Raw genomic sequence first — 27,016 nt, forward strand, 5'->3', positions numbered from 1 at the left:
ATAAGGAACAACATTCCTTATCATTGCTCAATACTCAGAATTCCCCATCCTATACGCCTTACATTTGGAATCATCCAACATGAAAGCGCCATGGAAAGACCTGATGAATCATATTTGACTCCCTGCTCTTCTTTGTGTACTGTTAGCGACAGGCTCCTGGTCATGGATCCCTTTCTAACAGGAGGCCCCAGAATCTTCACACGTTCACATGCACTGATCACCCCTCACCGCAGCATCTTTCCAGATCCCCCCCAGGTGCCAGCATGTTGCAGTTTCACCAATGTTTGGCTAGGGGATGCCAAAGGAACAGAGAACTGCTTATTGACTGCGGACTTCAGGCATGGCCTCCTGAGGTGGAGTGAAATAGGAATAATATGAATTATCATTGCAGTTGTTTTTCTTGTGCCCTGAAACTAAATCACTTAGCCTTGAACAAAAACATTTCTTGTTAATATTCATCTGATCCACGGTAAGTCAAATTATTAAAATGCTAAAAAAAAAACTATGACAGTCTAATTGACATTAATATACTTAAATATACTATTTGTGTTCCTTTACTGGTGATATGAACACCTCTCTCTCTCTCTCTCTCTCTCCAGCCTCGGACCAAATGATTCACATAAACACTCTTTTCTTTTGCTACATTCAGGGTCATGAGAAAAATAGTAAATAGAATCGTCTTGTGTGGAAGAGCCGCTTACATTAGGGTTAGGGTCTGCAATCACAAACTGCACGTTGATTACAAGTACGGTCAATAACTGGAACTGGGCTCATGTTATCATCAATATTTACATATATAGATATATTAGCCAGATCATTACATTTCAGAAAGAACAGTCTTATGCTTAGGCCATGGCCAATTAACTCCATGACCTCTCTAAGAATACTGAAGAATTATACTAGCCTACCAGAAGTATCCCAAAGACACTCATTCAGCAGAATGGACAGTTATTATTATAGGTAAAATTATTGCTAATGCATTGATGTCTGAATAAATGCAGTAGTCCAGAGTAAAAGAATGTCCTAAATATCTCTGGCACAGGTGCATGAAGTAAATAACAAACACACGTGCTTACTAATGGAGTTATTACTGAAGGAAAGTGGACACTCGGTACGTTTTCCCATCTGACGTGAACGCAGCATTCATTTTCTTCCCTTTCCTCTTCTCTCCACAGGGCAGCGGCGGGGGGCGGCTAGTTCCTGGAAGAGCCGGCCTGCCTGCAGAGTCACTCACATTCCTGGCTGGGATTCAATGACTGAGCCAGACACACAAACACAGAGGGGGGGTGGAGATAGAGAGTGGGGGAGAAAGAGCGAGAGAGGGAGGGAGGGCCGGAGAGAGAGAGGGAGAGGGAGAGAGGGGGAGGCTGGCTCTCAGACGTCTCTCCCTCAGTCACAGTGAACCGCGGGGGCAGACGCATCGCAGCGCAGCGCTCCACCACAGCGGAAAGAGCCTGAAATAAGGACCGTTTTATCCGCACAGCTCCTGTCTGAATTTCGGCCTTCTCGGTTTCGGGGCTCGACGGGCGGAACTTGTGCGGAGTTTGAAGAGGTGTTTCTTCCGATATGGACAGTCGGCGCCCCGCTGCTGGGAGCGTCTGGCCGGTGTTCAGTCAGTAGTCACGGGGATAAAAGTGAAAACTCGCCCTGTGGGACTTTTTACCGGATGTTTGATGAAGCGCTTCTCTGTTCGGATCACTTCTCGGACACCGTGGATTTACCGGGCTCACACACGCAGACAGAATCGCGATTCTCAGGCGCCGACCAGAAGTATTTACGCTTCTAAAGTTGCAGGAACAACATGGAGACCGTAAGCCGACAGAGCTTCCAGCCTCACCCGGGACTGCAACAAACTCTCAAGCAGTTCCACCTCAGCTCCATGAGCTCCCTGGGCGGACCGGCGGCCTTCTCTGCCCGGTGGCAACATGAGCTGCTCTTCAAGAAGGAGGGCAAGGAGCCCGAGCCGGTTCTGCAGCATCTGCCGCCTCCGGTGATGCCGGGCCCGCTGTTCATCCCGTCGGACCGCTCCACGGAGAGGTGCGAGACGGTGCTGGAGGGCGAGACCATCTCCTGCTTCGTGGTCGGCGGGGAGAAGCGGCTGTGCCTGCCGCAGATCCTCAACACGGTGCTGCGGGACTTCTCGCTGCAGCAGATCAACTCGGTGTGCGACGACCTGCATATCTACTGCTCGCGGTGCACGGCGGACCAGCTGGAGATCCTCAAAGTCATGGGGATCCTGCCCTTCTCGGCGCCGTCCTGCGGCCTCATCACCAAGACCGACGCGGAGCGGCTCTGCAACGCCCTGATCTACGGAGGCGCCTACCCGCCGCGCTGCAAGAAGGAGCCGAGCGGAGGCTCGCTGGAGCTAGAGCTAACGGAGAGGAGCTTCAAGGTCTACCACGAGTGTTTCGGCAAGTGCAAGGGCTTGTTCGTGCCGGAGCTGTACAGCAGCCCCAACGCACCGTGCATCCAGTGCATGGACTGCAGACTCATGTACCCGACCCACAAGTTCGTGGTGCACAGTCACAAGGCACAGGAGAACAGGACTTGCCACTGGGGCTTCGACTCGGCCAACTGGAGGGCGTACATCCTCTTGGGCCAGGATTACTCGCTCAAAGAGGAGAAGGCTCGCCTGGAGCAGCTCCTGGACGAGATCAAGGAGAAATTCGACTTCGCCAACAAGTACAAAAGGAAAGCATCGTCCAGGGTGAGTTGGTCCTGCTTCCCAGGGAGCTCTGCTTCCTGTTGGTTTAACTTATTTTTATTAATGGTGGTGTTGTCCATATCAGCTTCTTTTCTGCAGGACACAGAGCTTGTCCTCAAGTTGCATGTAGTGTCCCTCCCTAGATGGGACTTCTAGTATTTTGGGGGGAGCCCCATGAAAAGCTCTCTGCACAACACCAGGAATTGTCCCTTGTGCTGGAGGGGTTTCCTGGAGATTTTTCCACAGGTAAAATGATGAAATAAAATGCATGAATGTGGGGCTCAACCTTATAGTACGGTGTGTGCAATCCTTAAAACCACCTGGATGGTCATCTTTGACACACTGCTACTAATTGGCCTCAATGACAACAAAACACCTCAGGTGGTAATAAAGCCGTTATTTGCTTGTGATGCACCTCTCAGGCTCACTTTTATTGGCCACTACTGTAAATACCATGTCATTACCAACAAATGGTTCAATGGCAAACAGTAAACAGTGTGTCAATTAAACATGAATTTAGCTGTAAAGAAAATTGGCTTCTAAACACACACACACACACACCCTGAGGAATGGTATTTCTTCCTACATTCCTGCTTGATCTTCCACTTCTCGTGCACAAGTGTGTGTGTTCCCATGGGAGGTGATGCAAATCCATGGCATCAGGGATTACTGTTTTATGTGCAGATTTTGAATGTGTGTGTGTGCAGCATCAAATGTCACATCTGTCTATCGGTCATGCGACAGGCTTCCTGTGGGTCAGCTCTTCATTCTGTGGTGATGTAAAAAAGTTGTGTCATGTTGGAATGATCATGTATGGCTCACATGTTTCCTGTGGTTTTAGTGATCAGACACATGACTCAATAAAGGACTCGTAGGAACTGAATCTGGTTCTCCGTGCTTGCTCCAGCTCTGTCAGACTGCATGAGGGGATTATAATCTGTGTTTGTTTGTGTGTGTGTGGGCCAGCCAGGAGTTTGCAGAGAGTTGGTAGTTGGGTGGTAGACTGATAAAAGGACCCCCCCACACACACACCCGTACTCTAGGAAAAAAAGGCCAGTGCAGCCATTTGCATGAGCTGTTACACATGAATGGAGTTGATGGAGCAGAGTTTAGAAGTATTGTAGTGGAAACATAATATGACTTGCAACAAAGGAGAGCTTTCAGCAAACATCCGACCCCCCCATCAAACATCCACCTACTCCATCCATCCTCTCTTACCTACTCTGTGCTCCAGCCCGACTGAAACCAGAGTGGACCTCTGGGCAGCGGACTTGTTTACAGGGAGCTCCCCTCCAGTTCTCCACCGAGGCTTCTCTCAGAAGAATCCGCCAAAGCAAGAGGAATGGCTGAAGTGTCTGAGTCCTGCCATGCATGGTGAATACCCACTCCTGGCACACACTTCCATTCACACTCAAGTGGGCACACCTCAAGCACCCCCACTTCCAGGGGCCTCCTCTACTTTTATAAGGCACCCGAGCGTTAAGCCCAAGGCTCATTTAAGACTCTAACCGGCTTTTGAGTTTGACACCCCCACCCCCAAGAACCTTATTCTAGGAAACGCTAATGAGGGAATACATGCTGGGGGGAGTGAAGCAATATTGCTTAACTTATGGCAATAGAGCTCCCCTTTGTCAGCACATTTGAGTAGAGGCGAGGACCTTTGAGGAGGTTCCTGGAGGGTGTGAGGCAGAGTGGTAGACTGCACCGTGCCGCGCCGTCAGCGGAGTAACCAGGCAGCTCTGTGAATATTTATGAGGGTTTTTCAGAAGTGCTCGCAGCAGTCTCGCAATCAGACAGACACAGGAAGTGATATTGTCACACTTCCCTGCCTGCAGATGCTCTTCGGGGAGCTTCCTTCTGAATCACAGAGCGCTTTTTGCAGCACGCCTGCGTTTTATGGAAGAGGTGCGAGCTAGCAGGAAAAGTTCGCACTTTGTTCTTATCTGAGAGGAAATGAACCGTAGAGCTGAATGCCGATGCAGCAGACTATTGCATTGTTTTACTTTAAATGAGTTTATATGCTGGGTGCGGAACACTTCTCCCATTTGCTCCTCCCAGTCTTTTGGTTCCTGGCTAGTCCCCATGTGAGTGGCACGCACAATCAGTGGCTTTCTGCATCGGGATGTTTAGATAAGGGTTGCGGCTGCAGATTTAGTGTGCTGCTAACTTTATAATTTGCCCTCGAGATGATGTGATTTATTTTCTCAACGATCTGCCCGTGCAACGCAGATAGCAAGAAGAGAGCGGGGGGGAGCCAGCTCCAGCTCGCGTCAAGCCCAGCCCATTTATGTCCAACTCATTGGTGTCGATCCTGTTCAGTTTCACCGGCCCTTTTGGAAAGTCATGGGATTGGACACAGCATGCTGCTTACCGGTGACGGTTCATTCATTAGAGGCATCCTCCCTATAAATACATTCCTAACCTGCCACCCCTTCAAAGAGGTGAGGAGGTTTAACAGGGATACAGAACACTCTGTACTCGGCTTGGATAAAACAAAGGTGCAGAAAACAGGGGGATTCAAATTCCGGCTTAAGCAGGCTGATTGTATAGTTCAACCCGCAGTGAAAGCTGAAACTGAAGCCGACTAGTGTTCTGTTGCACGGAGCTGTTCAGCTCCTAAAAATCAAAAAAGACACCTTTTTGCCAATTGTGGGATTTGAATATTTGTCTCTAAAGCATTATACTCCAATATGTGTCCACCATTCTCTGATGCGGAGGAGCAAAAACTTCCACCTTTACTTACCTAACCCACCACTCCCACCCCCGAAATGCCCAATGCTGCTTGGGATATCTGGCCTCCAGCTGAAGGGGCCGCTTGTTTCAGGGAGGGGGAGCAGTGGTGGTTGGGGCCCAGAGGAAGTGAACTCCCCAAGGTCCTGTTTCATATGCAAGGCGCAGTGTTGGCTAAGCCTGCTGACAGCCAGCCATGTCCACGCGGTGGACAGGACAACAGCTGGTAGCTGTGCATGTCAATGGTTGTTGGGGAATATTTCCATTCCTTTCTTCATGGGAGTTTGACAAAAGGTGACGGCTGAAAAATTCCGCTGCAGTTTTGTCCTGGTTGTGGGTGTTTGAGTTTTCAAGAGATTCAATGCTGGATTTTCTGCTTTCTGCCTGACAAATAGTATAATTTATAATTATATAATATCAAAAAGAGAAAGCCACTAATTAAAGTAGGCTTACATAGAGTCCTGCTGCTCTGACAGGATGTCAGTCCACACTGAAGGCTTCGTCCTCACAGCATACCTTTCTCTATGCTTACGCTGAGCGTCCACACTGCACCGACGTTTTCAGGCACCAGAAACGGATCCCAAGGACGGATCAGCTTTGCGTGGACATTGTTTGGAGACAATCATGCCCATGGCATAGTTCATCTTAGCAGTTTTAAAGTGTCCTATTTATCCCACAGCAGGGCTACTAGTAATTCATTTTAACATTGATAACCAATTTCAAGCCATCATTATCATTTAGCAATCGTTGTTCTTCCATAAATTTTCCGCAACTAAATTACCTGCAGCATGTATATCATCTTCTTTCTGTTTACACCCTAACGCGTATGCCCAGTCTACGTTAATGGTTATGTAATATACTTTCGTAAAGGTACCCGTGTGGATGCAGATTATCTCGAAAACGATGCTGGAACGCCCGTTTGGACAAAGATGGATACACTGAGTAGTGAGGATGTAGGGTCAGATGGCAAATTGACAAGTGTTTTCACTTGGAGTGGGATTGAAAGCTCTGTCACTTTCAGAGCTCAATTAAAGCAGGCTGACCGGCTTAGCAGACAGGGGCGATCACTGGAGGAAAACAGAAAAACATTGGCTCTAAGCCTCATGCTAAGTTTAAGTTCTGTTTGTGTTCTGGAGCTTGAGTTCACAACTTTCCACATCATTACAAAGCCGCTTTTTTCTTTCCCTACCCAGGAAAGTGCTAGAAGTCTTTGCTCCGAGCGTCTCAACAACAACTAGTGTGGAGAGGTGAAAGGTCTCAGCGATGAGTCGGATGTGCTATTAAACGCCAACATCGGCCTGCAGCCATATACAGGAGAACATTATAGCACGCATGAACAGCTCTCCTCAGGAACAGGCTTAGAAATAGGTTCATTCCTCTACTGGATGTCTTCCTTTAAGAAAACAACAATATACAAAACTAATGTTCCCGAAAATAAATGAAGCATAAATTATTAACAGATGCCTCCTATTTATACTATAAATGTTCCAGGTTTTTAGAAAAACGTCTTGCTTGTGTTTAGACAATATTTTGTATCTATCCCCCATCTGACCTCCTGATTCTATTATTAAAGGTGCAAACTCATACATGCTGATAAAATCAGCTTGTTTATTAAAGTCTATCGTGACAAATAGCAGTCTCATTCAATAAGAGACAGTGACTGAGGAGAGTTCATGTCTGCCTGCCCACCCCCCTGCTGCCTCTTATTCCTGGCCCACCTGCTTCTCCATCCACCAGCAGCGCCTTCATGCCGAGTGTCCGGCCCAGTACTTCATGACGAGGGTCCACTGGGCTAACCCCAGTCTGCACAACCTGTCCATTCAAAAGAGGGAAAGTCAAGCACGCCAACCTCAGAGAAAATGAGTTTGAGGAGCTGAGGGAATGCGTAGAAATGAAGTATATGTCCTCCCACTCAGTGAAACCCCCTCTCAGAAGACTCTTAGCCTTCTGAAGAAGCAGGCGCTATCAGTGGCTATCTTTAAGTCTCCGGAGTGTCTCGGAGTCCCTGAGCGTGTCTAACTGGAGCTATTGTGAGCCAGGCACGGAAGAGGGAACCAATAGACCTCCTCCAGGTGTAGCATGAAGAGAAGCTCCTACAATCCGCTGTTAGACCTGACCGGTGGCTTGTGAACGGCATTGTGGCAAGTTTAGTTTAGGCATTAAATATTGATGGTAGGGTTATCGTAGGCGGCGAGGTCCTGCATGTTTATTTCATGAGAGGGCCTTTGAAATATTCATCCTAACACATGGCACTGTAAGCCCGGTTATTGTCTCAACTACACATCCCCAACCTTTCTGACTCCTTACCTGGCCTGAGGCTGCTTAACGGGGATGCAGCAGGGCTCAGATGGAAGGCCAGCTTAACACCGAATTAGCATTTTAATGTGTGCCAAGTGGCAGAAAGCTTCAAGCTGCACGCAGACTAGTGAGAGTCAAACTGCCAAGTTTACCAGAGAGCCATGTGCCGGGGGAGAAGGTTGAAGCATGCAAAGTGTTTCCACGATCTTGTTAAGTGCAGTTTAAAGAGCCAACGCGTTCTGTCAGGGCACCATCCAGACACTACATCGATATCATCAAAATGCCACTGAGTCCGTGGTGAGGAGGTAAACCTAAGGTGCAACTTCTTCTCACCTGCAAACCCTTGTTGAGTTCAGATTGAACGGGGCTCATGAATTTCACACAGGATAAACATCTACGTGTTTTTTTCTTGTAATGCCTTTTGGAAGGGTTCAGCCTCTGACCGGGGAGGGAGGGGGGGGGGGGTTCTCTGGAAGCATCACATCTGATATCCATGTAGGACACGCTTTGCTTGAGAAAGGTGTTCTATTGCTTTGCTGTGTTTTTTCCTCATTAAAGGAACACGTGGGTGTTGGTGATGAGCAGCCGGATTGGTTGGTTGTGGATGTCAAACAGGAAAACACAGCTGGGGCAGCTTTCATTTCGAGATGGTGTGTTTTTATTCACTTTGTGCTGCGTCAGCTCAGCAGCGTCCTTTGTACATGACAGCAGTGTTGGCCTCTGGAGTCGCACCACCCCCCCACTCAGGTTCTCCCTGTGCAACCATGTGTTTGGAGGAGAGCCCGCACCACGCGACCTTTCCCTCCCCAAATAAAGAGGTGACCCGCCTCACCCCTCGCCGCGCGTCAAGCGCAGTTGGCCAATCAGGTGCTGATGAGCAACTCCCACAGGACAGATGGCTGCCTGATGAGAGGAGCTAGACTTTCTCACACACACGCGTTTCAGTGTGTGTTCAGTTTTTGTTAAGGGGTTTTGTACGGTGGCCCTGAAGTGCAAAGCAACATTACAAAGAATGAAACACTTTTACAAAGCTCGAGACAAATTAACATTTTGGAAAACAAATTAACATTTTAGAAAACACATTTACATTGTTGAAAATACATTTACATTGTTGAAAACTAATTAAGATTTTATAAAACACATTTACATTTTAGAAAACAAATTTACATCTTAGAAAACACATATACATTTTAGAAAACACATTTACATTTTAGAAAACAAGACGCTAAACACTTTTACCAATCCCGAAACAAATTTACAAAAGGACAGATTCCTCACGGAAAGGGAATGTACCAAATACCGGAAGTGACGGAAGTGTTGAGCGCAGTGTTTTCATTGGTTGTGGAGTTTATGGCGACAAAGACGTTCATTGGAGGGACGTTTTGCCCGTTTTGTGGCAAACACATGAACAGCTTAACGCGGTTTTGCGTTACGTGTGGTCGGTGTTTGGAGTTTTTAAAGGACGCGGACCAGACGGAAACACCAGACATACTGCATCATTGCGTTCAATATTTTAACGAGGGTCACTCATACGCTGTAACCGTGGACATGATGTCAAGTCTACACGGTGTAAACATCAGCTTGAGGACTCTTAAAAGTAAACTGAACGAAGCCGGGTTGTACCGCAGAAAGGATTATTCCTCGCCAAACGCTGTTGTAAATGTGTTTTCAACAATGTAAATGTGTTTTCTAAAATGTTAATTTGTTTTCCAAAATGTTAGTTTGTCTCGAGCTTTGTAAAAGTGTTTCATTCTTTGTAATGTTGCTTTGCACTTCAGGGCCACCGTAGTTTTGGGTTTTCCACTAAGTACAGAAATATGCGCGAGACATGGGAACATTTGAATAGTAGTGGCATCCTCTTCTTCATTGTGTGTGTGTCTGCGCATGAGGCTGGTTGGGTTTACCAGTGTGTGTGTGTGTTCGTGCTTGCTCTGTGCCTGGATCAGCTGTAGGAGCAGATTAGCATGAGCTCACTGCCTACTCATTTCCATCCCCATCTGCCTGTCTCCCACGGTGATGCTTCCCCTCACCCCAACCCCCCCCCCCCCACACACACACACACACACACACACACACTGCATTAGGACAGACATCCACACAGCACCCAGATTCTACCCCCGCAACGCCTGCTTAGTCTTATAATGAATACAGAAGCAGTCTGAATCACAGACTGATGACGGCACAGGGCCTAGAATATCCCCGTCAGTGTGATGTCAGAAGCCAGCGGTCCGGCTCATGCTGTTGGGACAACAGCGGACGGCCAGACGTTCTCCCCTGAACCGTGTCTACGGTAGAGACAGGGAACGCAGATATTGGGAGATATTCAAGATTTCTGATTGAACTGGCACAATTGCAAAGTGAACTCAGCAGGTTGGCCAGATCTCAGTGGCCGGGTCACTGATGCTGGTGAGAGATTTCAAAGAGTATCTGCAGCAACGCTTCATTTCTATTCAATTTAAACACAGAATGACAAACGTTACCTTTAATACACCTTTTGTTATTCATCCTAAAATTCCAACGTTGGCCTTATCTCTGCTTTGACTGTGTCCCACCACAACGTCCCACTCACTGTGTGAGTCCACACTACTGAAGTTTCTTTAAACACTTAAAATAGTCCCCCTCCTTTTGAAATAATGCTGAGTCACCTCCCACATGAGCATGGGGCGGCCGGTCCAAAGACAGACACTGAGAAGTCTGAAGGGGCTTGAGGTGTGTTTTCTGTCCTTGTAAAGGCAGGCCGGGTCCTGGGCGACCTCTTTGTTGTGTTTTTTGTTGTTGTTTTTTGCATTGACTTGGCATGGGGGGATGTGTGTGTGTGTGTGTGTGTGTGTGTGTTGAGGGGGCGCTCCCAGGAGCTCCTCTGAGGTATTATTGTAAGAGTACGGAGTAGGGGGGGTTGGTCTGTGCTGGTTAGCCATTGTCACCTCCTTTGTGCTGAGTATCAGCTGTGGATCTGTGATTGTGGGACGGATAGAGGTGATAACCCCCCATCCCCTCCACTGTTGGACGATCAGTGCTCCCGAAGCTGCTGAGTCATGGAGCAGTGCTCATTGTTGGCCGCCACCTCCTCTGTCCTCTCTCTTGCGTCCGTTTGATCATCTTTCCTGAAAAGCGTTGCGGGTGCACGCAAACAAAGACTGAAATTGTCCACTCCTTGCCTCAGATTGCCGTCCCATCCCAACACATGTGTGCATGCAGATGTGGACAGAGAGCGTCCGACTACGGCCACATTTACCACCCAGCACTAATCTATGTTTACCTGCCAGGTTCCAATTACCACAATACCTCACAATCCTAACTTGGCGGGTTGCTTCCAATAATGGTTCAAACTTTATGAAGCAAACGCGATGTATAGTTCAAACCTTTTAAAATGTGTCAGCTTGGGTCCAAAGTAAATAAAGTCATTGGGTCACAAAAGCAGAATATATCTTTTGAAGTAAAATATGTTGGAGCATCTCTAGCTTGTGCACTTTTTTATAGGGCTTTTAACCCTTCACATTTGATTGGACCGTTAAAAAGTGGGTGGGCTCAGAATACATACACCCATCCCACGTTTAACATTGTTATTCTTATTTAAGGGCAAAATATGGTCAGACACTAGGAGGGTTAAGGCTTTTCATATAGGAATTCTGCCTCACTGCCCACGAGGGGGCTTCTCATACCCACTGTTAGTAGAATCTTAAGGATTAAGAACAGGAACTGTGGTTCCTTTGCAGACATTATTTGAGTTCAACAGCAATAGATGCTTCAGATTTTTTGGATTTGACGATGACGTATGGACGTCTTTTCTTAGAAAAGGCTTCTCTTTCTGGAAGAACAAACACCTCTCCTCTTTACTTTTTGTCTGCTCTGACTCATAGTTGGTGTCTACCTCTTTCAGGCCCTGGGGGTTAATCTTAAACTGGATTCATCCGGGAGTGGACCAAGTTGGCCAATTGTTCCAGCAGAGAAACACTGTCCTGGCCTTTTTAAACCCTCACAACAGTTTTTATAAGACGCACTGTGTGTGTGTCCTATGAGCAGAGTAACACAGAGGTATGGAGGGCAGGATCACCGATTGAGGTGAAAGGAGCAGTTTAGGGGGGGTTCAGTTGATGGGACAGGAGAGTAGGGTTGAACCCAGCTGGGGCAAAGCAGAACCTGCTGGATCTCATTCAAGCTGCAGAAACAATGTGTGTGAGCTGCAGCCTGTCAGGGAGGTGAGGGGGCAGGCCTCAGGACACGCTGCTCACTCCTTGGGACAAAGTGTTGCAGAAACAGGCTTATGGTCCAGGCCCAAACCATTCATCCCCTTGTCTCTTGGATTCATTAAATAAAACATCCCTCCGCCTGGCACGGTTCTCAGGTTCATGAAGCCTTCTCCAGGCCCAGACTTGTGCTTTAACACCCCCCCCTCTTAAACTCAAACCATTGATCCCACGCCCCTCCCCCACCCCAACCACACAATTCATTTCTTTGCAGAACCAGAGAAGACCTAAATCAATGGCTGCACACACACACACACACACACACACACACACACACACACACACACACACACACACACACACACACACACACACACACACACACACACACACCACTGACAAATACACTGTGACACCCCCCCCAACACACACGGACAGCTTTGCAGGCATCATCCCTGTCTACACACACTCGCATACCATCATTACACTCCCACAGAGCAGACAATAGCCCTGTTGAAGTCCTCTGCTCATAATGAATGTAATTGTAGATCTCTAAAGTAATGTGTGGTGTGTGTAACCACCTCTGACCCACAGCGAGCACAAAGACAGCATTCTCACTGCCTTCCTTCAGAGGAACACTGCCAAGGCTATCTTGAGCAGTAGGACATGTGTTTGTATAAAGCTTGCTGCCATTTATATATGTGCTGTGTGTGCGTGTGTGTGTGTGCGCGTGTGTGACAGCACTTGCGGCTTCCTGAGCTGTCACACCTTTCTCACTAGCGCTTTTGCATCGATGATGCCTGTCTGCCACATTCTGGGGCCAAAGCTGCCTCCAGTTTCCATCTATCTACCCTTGGCTATCTTTACCAATATTGACTGATTATCTATGTCTACTATTAATACACACGTGGTGGCTTTTACTGACAGGGTTACTTCTGGTGACATTGCTTAATACTGGCTGCCCGTCTTTCTGTGGTGGCATTTTGTGTCTTCAAGGCAGTGTTTGGCAAAGCAATGAAAACAAACAATAACATAAAATGCTAAGTTTAGCAGACATATTTCTGCACATTGTATTGACATTGGTTTTTATTGTCTTCAGCTTCAATGGGAAGTGATTGAAACATTCCCCACTTTGGCCTCTTCAATGACTTTTTGGGAACTGAGTTAAAAAATGGGCAAAGTAGGCTAGCGATGTGTATATATATATATATTTATATATTCCCAAAGCACAGGCGATTAGAGTCTTTAGAATGCGGCAAACATGTGAGACCTGTTTATGAAGATCATAATGTAGTTGAGGTGAAGAATCGTGCCACGTTTTCTCGTGCTGCACGACCACTTTCCTCCCTTGAAGTGGTTTCACGTCTCAGATAGAAACAAATGTGGGCAAAGCTGTAACATGGGATTGATGCATTTGTAATATTAAAGCCTGCTCGCTGTGTCACGGTTACTGGTACCGGAGTACAGGAGAGCCCAAACGCACGACTCGGACACGATGGATAAGACGGGGGGGTTTTAATCAAAGTTCAGGCAGGGTCCAAAACCGGGAGATCGGTCGGGAGGCAAACAAGTCCAGAGGGGCAGGCAGTAATCCGCAGACGAGGACAGGCAGGGTCAGAACCAGGATGGCAAACAGACAAATCCGAAACGGGGCAGGCAGGTAAATCGGGGTCGAGGAACAGACAGGGTCAGGATCAATGTAAAAAGGATAACTAGGGAAACACTGGAGAACTTAGGGAAACACACAAGACAATCTGGCAGTGAGCAACAGAATGTGAAGGGCTTAAATAGTGAGTGACTGACGAGGGGAGGCACCACAGGTGAGGGTGAGAACCAGGTGCAGGAAATCAGGTGACGAGGTGGGAGGATCTGAAATGACAGGATAGTTAGTGAACATGCAGTGGAGATGAAAAATAGACTATGATGTGAACATTCAGTGAAGATGAAAAATAAACTAAGATGTGGACGTATGTGTGACACGCTGTTTGTTCTGAGATGAAGTGATGAAGAGATTATTTGTCTCGCTCCCCCATGTTTCCCTTCAGCTGGTTACTTCTCCTGTGTCATCCCCACTCCTATATCCTTCCAGACTCCCACCTTCAGCTGTGTCCACTGTCCACTGTACATTGTGGAATATACGTTGTACAAGCTACAGATACCATATCTAGAAAAGTATATATTTATCTTAAGAGCCCAATAAGGATAGAGGTGAGTTAGTCCTTTTAGGAAAAGTTGGTCATTATCAGATTCTCTACAGACTGGTTTTGGTAAGTAGGAGGACACAGGATTACGGGTGGTAGGACAAGTGGTCATTCATTCTCACAGGTCGTAGTGAAGGAGAGGACAGATGGATGGACGGATGCCTCAGACATCTCTCCGCCTCCTCCCCAGCAGCAGTAATGAAATGATAGATCCCGATGTGGATGGGAGCAGAAGTGGAGGGATGACCTCACAGCCACATAATCGCCGCAGAGGGACAAGCCAGTGGGTAATGCGTCCATTAGTCTTTCCTCTGCCAGAGGCCTAACCAACATGGCTGGGCGACGACGACAGGAAATGACACAAGTCCTCTGTCCACTCGGCCCACTGCTTGGACTCACATTGAATCCTCATTTGCGCTGCTTTTTATTGCATTTTGTCAAAGATCACCTGTTGGGTGAAATGATATACAATAATAATATAATTCAAATAACTAACTTAAATAACAGAAGCCATTTTGTTCGAAATGAAAACCCAGAACACATGAGTGTGTGTGTGTGTGTATATATATTTATACGCACAGACACACAACTGAACAAGCATTGTCACATGTTCACCTGCTGCACTGCGACCCCTCCCACTTCCCCTTGGTTGGGTTGAACTTGTACCACAGAGCCGCAGCAGGCAGCGACTTAGACTTCTGGTTTCCACAGAACACAGCGGCTTCCTGCTCGGCCCCGCCCTGCTGTCGCAGACGTCCTCAGAATCTCTGTCGCAATGCTCCCACTCGGCTGCATTTCATCTGTCATGCAGTGATTTAACGTGGAAAACCAACCAGGCAGCGACTAGAGTGTTCGGGAGGACGACCCCTGTGTCTCAGGATGCACAGGCCTCTGTTCACTGAGTGGTGGCCACACAGCTAAACGAGTCACATGTCACAGACTACTTGGCCTAGACAACTTGGCTACTTGGCCTAGGGAACATGAGCAGACAGGTTCTAGAAAAAAGAAAAGGCCCATGGCTTGTTCATAACACACTCTCTAAAGGAAGCTTCTGCCTACAATATCAGCATTCCCAAACCAGACCGTCAAACCCAACTTCGGACCCTCCCCCCTCACCACTGGAAAGTATGTGATTTGGCTCCAGAGTGATGCCTCTCAGTGGAACAAAATGTCCGGCTCCATAGTGGAAAGCACCAGTGTGTGCTGGCCAGTCGGCTCGATTCTGTAGCTGCACTGCACTCCAACCAAAGGGCCTCTTTGTGCTCTGTCCTCAAAAAGTACCCCACCAGAAAGACACACAGGGGCAGTTGGATCTGCATCCTGACATGCAGGGCCCAAGTGAAGAGCCACCATGATTGGAGGTAGAAATAAGAGAGAAACGGAGGAAGGAAGTCCGCCCCTGCCTCCTCCTGTTCCTCGGAAATGGCTGTTCAATCATCAAGGATTTGGTCCATAGCTCGCGTCAAAACAGAGACAAGGCTTTTTCAAGTGAGATTCCTCTGTCACATGAGGTAACTGTTCTCCAGCAACATGGATAGTACTCTGGGAAGAAATAAAACAGAGTCGAGACAATCAGCGCCTCTGACAGCCATAAACCGATAGCCAGACGCAATCTACAAGCTGCTACGTCTCCATTAGCCTGCTTCGGCTGGCCTTTATTTGCTCTGCGTGTTTCCATACAGTAGTGCGTATGAACTTTGAGCCAGGTCTTCCATTTTCTACCCTTGATAAGTAAGACCAGCCCCTGCAGGGACTTTACAGCATGGATACACGCCTCAGAACCATACGCGCACACACAGTGGGGGGGCCAGCACAGGGCGCGCCGCACAAAGTCCCATTGAGCGTGTTAATTAGGCTAACCTGAAGTTCACTGACCGGTGGCTCATTACAGGAATAGCACTGCTGTCCTGGAGAGGATGGCTTGAAATGCTTGTGTGTGTGTGTGTGTGTGTGTGTGGTTGGTTGGTCGATGCTACAGGGCACAGCCAGCACCAGCTACCACGGAAATGTCTATTTCAGTCCGTTAGACAGGCAGACACTGCTGTGGCGTAGAGAGAGAGAGGGGAAGAGCGCTAATGGATTTACTTTAGTGTGTGTTTCAAGGTGCCAGACAGCGCTCTCTCTCTCTATCAAAGTGGGCTATGCCAGGGCTGGAGCATTAAGCCAAGACAGGCCTGTGTGAGAAAAAAGGAACTGCTCTCCCTCTTGGAGAGCGCCTGCATTAAGGGAGAGAGGCATCAGACTGGTGTGTGTGTGTGTGTGTGTGTGTGTGTGTGTGTGTGTGTGTGTGAGAGAGAGAGATAGTCCAATGCGAGCGCTCTGGCCTCGTATTAACCCAAATGCTGCAGCTGTGATTGGAGCAGTAATGTGGTTGCTAAGCAAATGCAGTTTTCTTGGACTAAATCGGAATGGCAAGACTGCTTCCTGGCGGGCCGGCTGGTGGGCCGGGCCTTGGTGCTGCCATGACGCACACACACACGCACATGGTGCAGTTCTTTCACTGCAGACACATCTCAGAAAGCCTTATTTGATGACCTGCATTTAAAACAACAACACAATGGCCATTATATTCCTCAGACCTCTTGAAGTCATTAAGAGAGTTTACTTTTTCATCTATTTGTCCCGTTTGCAAGTCCCGTTTTGAGTGATGGTGGGCTGCAGTGAAAGGTTTCTTATGAATCAACAAAAGCAGCCGCTGTGTGTGTCTGCAGAGTATGAGTTACTACTGGAGACACATTAGTAACAACATACTTTATATATTCCCAGACGCTAGCCTTAAAGGAATAGTTCTCACTATGCTGGTGCGTAGTGATTGGGGCGCGTGGTGCCGCGATGAGGAGTCTAGTCCGCGTCACTCGCCGGTTGCCCATCAGCACGCCAGCTGCCGGCTCGTGTTTCCGGTAAGGCGAGACGGTAGATGGGGGTCAACTGTCTGTCAGAGAGCGAGATGGATGGGCCACGGCAAGGAAAGTTGTTCACTTCTACAAGTTGGTTTTTAAATGAAGCTTAGGTGAACATTCAGTCAGGAAGACTGAACAGGCTTTGCCATTCCCGGGTGACGTCCTCTCTCCCTGGGGGCGCACCGCCAGCTGATTAGGGGCGGGGTCGGGTAATACCAGACGTGGGTGACGTAATCGTAAACCAATTGCATCAGTGCTGGCGCATGTTTATAGACTGTTCTCCCTTTGCTGTCAGTTGTCATTTCAGCGCGCACCAAAGGCGTCCCACCACCACCCCTGACACCTACAGCAGAACCTGGCACATCAGGAAATTGGAGCAACTTATTCGCTACCACCACCACCAGTGTCTGGACTCCCAAAGGGGGGGATATATCTCGGCTCAGCATCCCAGCCCCTGTTCTATCCTACAGCAGGATGGAGTCCAAGCCCCAAACTCGTTGCAATAGCAATATTTATGCATGTTATAATAAAGCAGTGTTCAAACTTCAAGTCTCTCCGGATTGAATTAAAGCAGCAGTATGTTCTGTTAGCGGTCAGCATGGCACATATCTGTGAGACTTCCTAATGACGGGGCCAGCAAAGAGCCCGTGCACGATTCAAGAGGTGGTAACGTGAAGGGCCCCGGGGTGCACGTGAGGATCCCCTTTCAAACAGAGTAGTAGTACTATATATGTGTATGGGGTTGTGCGTGAGAGCAGGATGTCCTCTGCTTTTAGCCTCCCGCTGGAGTGTCATGTTTCCTCACTGACTGCTGAGCTCAGGCAGACGGGGAAACACCCCAAAACACCGGCCTTTGGGGGTAACAGGTTGTTTCCATATCAATGAAGTCATTTGCACACCATTAGCTTATTCAGATGAGACACAACGGAGACATCCAAGGAAACACAAATCAGTGCTGGGGGAGGTGGCACAACGGTTGGTGTGTAATGTATGACAGCTGATATGCAAATTCTGAGGCACGTGAATGGTAGAGCTCTTTGCACAACACTGTCGGTAGAGAGGTTGATTCAAAAATCCACCTCAGCGGAAAATCTAATAGGAAGTGCACCACAGTATTCTGCTGTTTACAAGAAGAGTTTTTATAATCAAAATCAATGAGTGATTCAGGTATGGCTGTTTTTCTGTTTTTAATGGAAAATATGTTAGCTTAAAATATATAAATGAGTTTATAACAAAGGTCCACAAAGGTGGCAGAGTTTCAAAATCCTTGTTTGCTGTCTTACTTTAAATCAGAGGAAGAGCTTAATTAAGCTTTTAGTTTAGTTTAGAATAGTTTAGTGAATATTGTTACCAACCCAAAACTAGGGCCGGGTTGTCGTTGATTCCATACATCTTTTCTTGGGTTCTTAAGGTAAATTAGAAGGTCCCCTCTTGTCTCTAGCCGGCTCCATACATGGTGACGGCTAGCAGCCATTCAATGGTATGTGCTATGAAACAGTTGAGGTGTAATACCCAGTCTGATCCTATTTGACTCTGGTCCTGACTGTTCGTCTGCCCCTTAAAGCACAGCTTCCCTTCCTGCTGTACGCTCTCTGGAGAGTGTAAGCGAGGACGGCCTCGTGTGGGCCTGACCTGATTCCAGCCAAGCATCGCGTGCCGGACCAAAGCGTCTCTCTGTGCTCTCCCTCTTTCCCATCCATCCATCCATCCTCTCTCTCTCTCTCACCCATTCTTCTCTTGCACTCGTTTTTTTCTCTCCTTTTCCCCCCACGTTACACTGTGCCTCATCGCCCATGCTGCACAGTTCACTTCAACACACACGCACACGCGCGCACACACACACACATGCCTACCTCAGTGGAGCTGAACAGAACAAATTCACAGCGGCTTATTTGCAGACAGTTGCACAGTCTTCCTCCATGCTGCTCAACGAGACAGGGGTGTAAATATACATATCTGGATCAACAGTTAGAGATAAATGGGGGGAAATGATTTTAGATGATTGCCACAGTATTAGAAACGGCTGTCCCAGCAGGTGGATGCTGCCTGCTGCATCCTCTCTGAGGGGGGCTGAGGGTTTTAAACCTGCCACCCCGAAGCTGGACGTGTGCCGGCGTTTCGTGTCTCACTGGACAGGTGGTGGGACAGCGTGAGTGCGTGCTGCCCTGCAGGGATTTTTTTGTGCACGGAAGCATGCAGGCACACACGCACACACCACACACACAATCATGAAAAACAACGCAGTAGTTTACCATGACACTTGGTATCATACTAAATAAATATTCACTATATTGCTTACAAGTTGATTTGAACCAGATAAAAACATCTGCATTGTCCTCCAACAGTGACTGTACCAAACTGCCACTATAATGGGCCTCATTATGAGTTCTTTTGGGCAAACCTTACCCCTCCCCACCCCCAAGCCACCCCTGTGTCTTTCTGAAGCAGTGTTGTCGGGAGGGATGATCCAAGGCCTGTCACCCCCAATTACCCAGATGTAGGCCTCTGCCTCAATTCCTACCCCTAATCCCCCCTTTCTCTCTCTCTTTCCTCTCCATTTGTCCGGTCGGGTCACAAAAAGATAGCTGGGCGAACAACGCCATTGTCTGAGCGTCTTATGTAAGGGTTATTAAGGCATATACAGTATGCGTGCTATATAATCCTTCAGGTTTTTTGGTCTTTCCCTCATTTTTATTATCGCTTCAGTTTGGACCTGTCTTTATTTGCCAGAGGAGCGGTGAGACAGAGGTCCTACAGCAAACTGATGTCCTTTTTTTTGAAGGCCCAACATGCGTATGTCGGACCAACTTGTATGCGCTGACCTACTTCACGGAGCACGGCGTAAATTTAGTGCGTTACACCTCCATGTGTTCTTTTAAGCGGCCCATGCCGGTCACCGGGGAGAGAGGACAGGCTGCCACCACTGCTGCGTCTTTAAAAACTCTCTCCAAGCTGATTTTCAGCTTACCAGCGCTGCAAACTAGGTAATCGCCCCGAAGCACGAAAGGGCTTATATACCAACGGCAAAGTACGCACAATTAATTTCCAGCGCCACCTCGCCCTGGTCGATACTCTAATCGGATTTTTGTTCTCACTGTTATGTGAGTGGGGGCTGTTGTTTAATACTCCCTCTTGTTTGGATGCACGGCACTTGCGCTTCTAGTTGGTGGAGGTGGGAGTGTGTGCGGGACTGATCATTTCGAGCCTTCTCAGCTTTTACCAAGGAACAGGTGGCACGAATATGGTGCTACAGTGTGAACCAAAGATACATAAAGGGGAAGGGAGACATGGGCAGGGAGGTGGAGAAGAATTGTAGACCATATTCAGTTTTGTAGCGGTTGCATTCTTTATATATTTTTTCTTTCCAAAAACCAAAGTTCAAATGTTAGAAATGCAACATGGGACATCCACATCCCGTGCATGGGTCACTTCCAGTTGGAGTGGTAATGATGATGGGGGTGGGGGCTTGTTTTGGCTGAGATAGAAAAGAGTTAGTGGGGAGGTAGGCAACTTGTCAACACATTGCCCTTCCATAGCTCAGAAGGGCCACCTCCTGGTCTGAGAAGTCTGGGTGACCCCTAAGGCTGCATTCTTTCCAACAGCAAAAAACGACTACTTCTATGCTCTCAAGCTCTAGTTTCAGTTTTTTTTTATATGTTATGATGTTCATTTAGTAGCGTCTTGTTGTACTCCATTCTGTTGTGTCAAATCCAGTTTGAGAAAAAACTGCAGCCAAAAAATTGAAATCAAGGCTTTAGATCAAACAAACCCAGCACACAAAACAATGGGGCACTCCTTCCACATGTGAATACACCCTTCAACATCCCTCTGCACTCTCTGGTGACATAGGACGATTATTCTTTTCATAAGTTCCACACAGCTAGTTACTCATAGCTAAATGCTACATCTACAAACAGCCTTTTAGCTAACGTCATCATGTCGAGTCTGTAAACGACGATTGGAAGAAGCATCCCAGAAAACATGGTAGCTTTTCATCTTCTTCTACAACCGGCTGCAAGAAACAAGCTTCACATATCTACTTGGTCTAGGGATTGGGATAACAGTGCAATCAGCAAGGGAAGAATCAAAAACTCCTGGAAAAAGTGAGTTTAGTACATTTCTGGCATATACCTTGTGTGTTCTGGTGACAACACCCCTGTCCTCCAATGTTCCATTCTCAGCTCATATGCTTCCCATCAGGCAGAGTGATCTACATGACGTCAGTGTGTGTGTGTGTGTGAGTGTGTGTGTGTGTGTGTGTGTGTGCATGAATGAGGAATGGCAGAGAAACCAGTCCTGCTTTCCAGATGTAAGAGGAAACGAAGGAACAGGGAGAACAGGAGGACAGAGAATGTGACGACACAAACTGTCACGCGGTCACGCGGTCAGTAGTGTTTTCCATGTACTAGGTGGATCCTTTGTAACCTTTACACCACTGCAGTGATTGCAGTAGAGCCTGAAACTACAGTTTCCTCATTTGCTCACTGTGGAGAGGAATCTATTTAGTAAACCGCTAGTTGTTGTTTTCCTTGGACGTACCCATGGCCTTGAATATTCACTCATCCACACCTCTTCTCCTCAGTTGCCACAACAGGTTGCACAAGGGCCTTAATTCTTACTCCCCAGCGCTACCTGAGTGCGCTGTGCTGCTTGGATCCCCAACGTTGTGTTGGCCTGTTATTCAACCTGACCTCTCTCTGACCCGACCCCGGCCTCTCTGACCGTTAAAACTACGGACGTAAAGGAGGCCTGTGACTTCTGGTCATTAAAGGACATTTGGTGCAATTAAGCCTTTAAGTATACCTCCCTTGATTACTTCTCAAGAAAGTGTTTGTAGAGTGAGCGTGCATTTCTAAAGGCCAGACGCAATCGCCGCCCAGCACCTCCCCCTTGCCTTTTTGTTCTATTTTTACAGTGGTCCAGACCATAAAGTTGGTCAGGAGGTGGCTTTGGCTGTTCCGCAGAGAGGTCACAAAGGGCCGTGGACCCTCTGTGACACCTAGAGACGAGCTTTCTGAGGCAAGTCTGGGTCCAATACACTTTTTTTTATCAGTTGGGGTCATTGGGGCTCCTCATAGGGTGTGCAGTTATCTATTATGAAGCAACTACAGGGCTAATTGAGCTACTTTACACTGCAGAACAATTCTTTTCTCCAAACGCAAAGCAGAGCAACTGGTGAACTAGGAAAGTCGAATGGATGGTGATGATCTCTGCACAGCGCAGAGGTCTGGAAGTCATAGGCGACAATCCAACCTCCCGAGGTGACATGACTCGAGTGACTCGTCTTGTTGGTTGGAGCCTTGTTGTTTTAGACGCCAGGTTTATATGGCTCCAGGGTCAACTGGTCCCTGTTTTACAGGGGTTGAAGCTAGTTCACAGGCAGCTCAGGCCCCTCTCATGCCATCTGGTAGCCATAAAGTTATCCCAATAAGCCACACTTTTGTACTGTTATATGCGGTTCTCTGGGGGTGAGTTTGGGCATCAGGCTTCTCTTTTGTCTCTTCCACCTACACTTTAGGTCTGCAGTTTGGTTCTTCTTAAGAACATAATTCAGGAGTTTGTTGGCGGCATCCACTTGATGTTTCAGCTTTTTGCTTTCTTTCCTTTCTTTTTTTGCTCCACCTGGAGCAAGATGTGCTGGAAGTTCAAGCATCTGTGTTAGTGGGTTGTCATTGCGGAGGGCACCTAAGCATCTTGACAAATGTATTAACCTTCCAAAGGGCCTTCTTCATCATTTTTTGATTCTGTGCAGCAGAGTGCTTACTAAAAGCTACATGGAGGGTGGGTGCTCCAGGTCAGTCAGTTGAGGACAGTGAAAATCTTCTCCATGACACTTAAACAACCAGAAACGCTTTTTACACTCTCCTGGGCTTCTGCCCAGTCCGAGTTACATCACTTTAAAAGGCGGTGAGGCCTCAAAGACATGTCAGATAAGAGAGTGAGAAAGGAAACATGTGAGCATTCTCAGCGCCGCCAGAACTCTGAAATAAGACTGCCGGGCCACCGGAAAGGTCAGATAAATAAAATGGTTCCCTACTCCGGCATGTAACCTCAGAAGGATTCCTCACAGAAGAGCACATTTTTCTCGGGTGGCTGAAATTGAAAAGTACTCCAAGCAGAAGACATCTGACTTGTCAGAATTTATAAGGGGCCTGCAGAGGAGCTGACCGCAGTGAGCGCCCACTAAAGAGGCAGGCCCGGGGGAAAGAGGCTTCAAGACAGTACTTTTGTTCCAATTACAGCTAATCCCTTTAGCTGTGGAGAAAGTGGGGACCCCCTGCTAGCTCAATTTGACATCACAGGGAAAGCTATGTGCGGAGGCTAAGCAAATGGGGGAGTGGGGGTGGTTGGGCACTAGCACACCCCCCCTCAAGAGAGAAAAAGTCACAAACTATGTTCTGTTTTTTGTCTTTGTGATTCATCTGCCCCTTTCAGCTGAATGCATGCCACTTTTCAAGCAAAGCTTAAAATATGTTAAGTGGAGAGACATTAGCCAGACCAATCCTGTTATGAGCTTCAGTCCTGGGGAGGGGTTGGGGGGGGGGCAGGCAGGCAATCTTCTTAAGTGATTAATCACCATGTGAAAGTGAAACCTACTGAGGGATTTCAGCTATTTAGGCTATTGTTTTTGACCCACAGTTTGTGTCACACCTAGTGAAAGGCAGGTTCATACACTGTAAAGACGCTCTCACATTGATCACAGAAAAGTGTCCATACATAGAAAGATGTCCAGACTCGAGTGACAACGCTTGAGTCATTCAAACAGTAATTTGCCCTCCACCTTTACAAAATGCTTCAAGAGGCTTTTTGAAAGAAGGGGAAAAGGGGAAAAGATGCTTTTCAAACTTGAGTCAACCTGGCGTCATTAGCACAGGAAGAGTGGCGTCATTATGCAAACTGTCGGGTTGTCGGAGAGGACATTTAGCAGGGCCCGGGTGTGAAAAACCAACCCATTTGGTGAAGCTTCACCCCTAATTACCTCATTAGGTGGTGCAAGGAAGGAGAAGGCACTTTTTTTACAGGCCCACATGTGCTGAGACAGCGATGTCAGCGAGGCTTTGTGGGACAGGGATCCAGATAAAAACGAGGGTCACCACCTCTTCACAGAGACAATGGGGTCACATTGTGTTACCTATGTTAGTTACTATCTGTGGGGGTCGTACCACCTGGGCATGATTCATCTGTGGTGCTTCTTGGCAGTATTCACAGCTGAAGGTGATCTTATCACAAAGATGACAAATGGGATATTAATCATTTACATCTTTATAATAAACTGACAAAGTGCTCAAATCCATGGATGTATGAAGATAACTAGATAGAGCGTTGGAGGCAGAGCCCTGTGGACTCTTTCTGCGTGGAGCATTAAGCGAAAAAAGTTTCACGGCTCACTTAGACTTCTGCGTGTCGTCGCATTAAAAGATGGAAAGTAGCCTTCCCCTCCTCCCCTCACCCAATACCTCGCCACCTTTTATAGGAAGAGGTGGGGCAGCAGGGCATTTTTGTAGCTGCTGCTAGCAAAGCAATTACTGCGCTTTAATGAGGCTGTCTGGAATTTCACAGGCCCCCTCTGCCCCGTCGCTTAAACCAAGTGCAGGACAAATATGAAACCACTACTGTAGAATGAAGAAGGGAAGAAAGATGAACAGATACTCAGTCCATCGCCTTGTACTTTAGCTAACAGGGAGAACTCATGACTTAGTAAACTATGAGATTTAGATTGCTTTACACAAGGACAAGATGCTGTTAAATCTTTCATGTCCTGAATGCCATGTAGGCTTGGGTACCAAAGACCGGTGGCATATTGTAGAGCGTGCACCCGTCAATGTAACATGCATGCTCTTCAATATGTTACATATGTCTAGTTCCTGAGCATACATAAAATATGAAATGATTAATATTCATCATTGAATTCATAGTTTGAAGTTAAACAATATGAAGCCAATTGTTTTGTATGTATTTATATTTACAGTATACCTAAATAGTTCATATATTGTTCAATTTGAAAGAAAGAAATGGCCTATCGGTCCAGGCATCATTTACTGGTATTGTTTTAAAAGTATTGTAAAATGCCTAAACGACAGCTATCCCTGATGCCATGTGGTGTCACATTGGGGCCCCGCACTTAAAGAAGTCAGATGGAGAGAGTGAAGCTAATGATTAGTGCAGTAACTCTTACACATGCTCAAGGAGGATCATTTCAATTTAAGTGAAATCAAGCAATTTCTCAATTAGCTGCAATTCACTTCATGAAGTGAGGCTTTTTAGTTTGCTATGAGTTAATGCTGGCGGTGTGAAGATGATTTGACTAACCCGTCTCTCTCTTCCCTCCTTTGCCATGGCTCGCTGGTGTGTTTCTGCTGCTGTTCCCCATCGACAGGTGAGTGTCATTATACGTTCTCTTTTGGTTCCATGGCTTCAGTGAGAACACATAGGAGATGTAGCAGGGGCCGGCCACTTTCACCTTGATCCCACACGGCACATGGACACAGAAACACGGCTCCCTTTCACACCATGCCTTCCACTGCAGCTGCAATAAAACAAGCAAGGCTTGGTCGATCTCACATGCAAACCTGTGTTCAAACTTGGTAAACCGCCTGCTGGTTGCAGGAAGGAGGAGCCGCAGTGTGGGATGGAAAGGGGGTGGGGAGGGTGCGGTAGTGAAACCCCCAGCTCAGACCGACATGGGTTTAACCAAAATGGTCGCCCACCATTGGCCTCAGTGAGATGGAGTCGGGTGTAACCACATGCTTCGGATATCTTCCACGTAGCAGCGCTGCACGCTGCGACCTACAAATTGTCGAGTGTGAGTGCACTGCCGTGCTTTGCTTTGTTCAATGTCTGCCAGCCTCTTGTCACAGCTCTCACTTTGCATCTCCCAGCTGTAAGCCACAGAGAGCAAGTACTCTGCTACCCACATCTTGGTCTCCATGGAGGCCACCCCCAACCATCCCTGTTATAAACAATAATATCCATCTCTTTCAAAGTCAAAGTCTCTTCTTGATATTGGAAAAGAAATCTAAAGGTCTTTTCCAGAGCTTTTAACTCAATGTCCCCTTTAGCAGGTGGAGTATGATCTGTTACTGAACATCTCCACCTCTGCTGCACCAGTGCAGAACCTCCCGTGAACACCAGCTGCTACCACCAGTTAACTAATTATCCTGCAAACTGCAACATTGTTTGGTTGTTAACAACATAGCATTATCACTAAAAAAAAGTGTGTCCCCTGGATGCATGTAGTGAGCTTACTGCGTCCCGAACACGTTGCCCTTGGTTGGCGTGCCTATGCATCCTACGTTTCCCATAATACAAAGTTGAATACCAAACTTCTTTTATGTGCTCCTTTAAAATGGATGGACTGTTTTCAGTTTATCTAAGTTCAGAAACTCAGATACTAAGAGGAGATATTTGTTCCCTTTGTGCTGCAGTGAGCTTCCACGAGATGTATCTGTGGGAGGAGTGGGCTGAAGACCCCTCCTCCGCACGGCACCACTTCCTTTCTCTGTTGTTAGAGGTAGTACTTCTAATTTTGCAATTAACAAAAGGGGGATGTTCTTCACTGCCGACTACCTCGTCCAAGAACAAAGGCCCAGTCACCCACCTGTGAGGAATAGTATCCCCCATAATAGAATAGTGGGGGGAGGGGGAAGAGGACATCCAGGTCAAGGGCCAAGATGGCTGCGGGTGTGGGGCGTAGCAAGGTCCACATGCTCCTCAGTATGCAAATGTCCTCTGATAGCATGGACGCTGCGCCCTGGGGGCTTCCCGGGGGTTGGGGCACAGGGTTAGAGGTCATGTGCTCCGTCGTAGTCAAAAGAGAAAGATGGGGTTCAGTCTCAGCACCACTGATGGGCTTGTCATCCGTGTGCGTCCAGAGCTAACATGCAGCCAGGCAAATAAACCTAATAGAATACTGAGCTCCGAATATTATTGTGGAAGGTGAGCATAGAAGAGTAGGTCTGGCCCACGCTATCTTTGTCAATACTGGAAGGAGCAAAA

General features: G+C 47.5%; 1 protein-coding gene across 1 annotated transcript in view; it reads left to right on the plus strand.

Annotated features, from left to right (window-relative positions):
• The first annotated feature begins 645 nt into the window (after positions 1-645).
• skia (v-ski avian sarcoma viral oncogene homolog a) overlaps positions 646-27,016 on the plus strand; it is a 54,623-nt gene continuing 28,252 nt past the window's right edge. The window contains exon 1 of the mRNA XM_037479383.2: positions 646-2,707. Within this exon, the coding sequence (XP_037335280.1) occupies positions 1,802-2,707 (906 nt within the window). The 5' untranslated portion in view covers positions 646-1,801. The remainder of the gene's footprint in view (positions 2,708-27,016) is intronic.

The sequence above is a fragment of the Pungitius pungitius genome, chromosome 1 (genome assembly GCF_949316345.1).
Source record: "Pungitius pungitius chromosome 1, fPunPun2.1, whole genome shotgun sequence".
Lineage (NCBI taxonomy): Eukaryota > Metazoa > Chordata > Actinopteri > Perciformes > Gasterosteidae > Pungitius > Pungitius pungitius.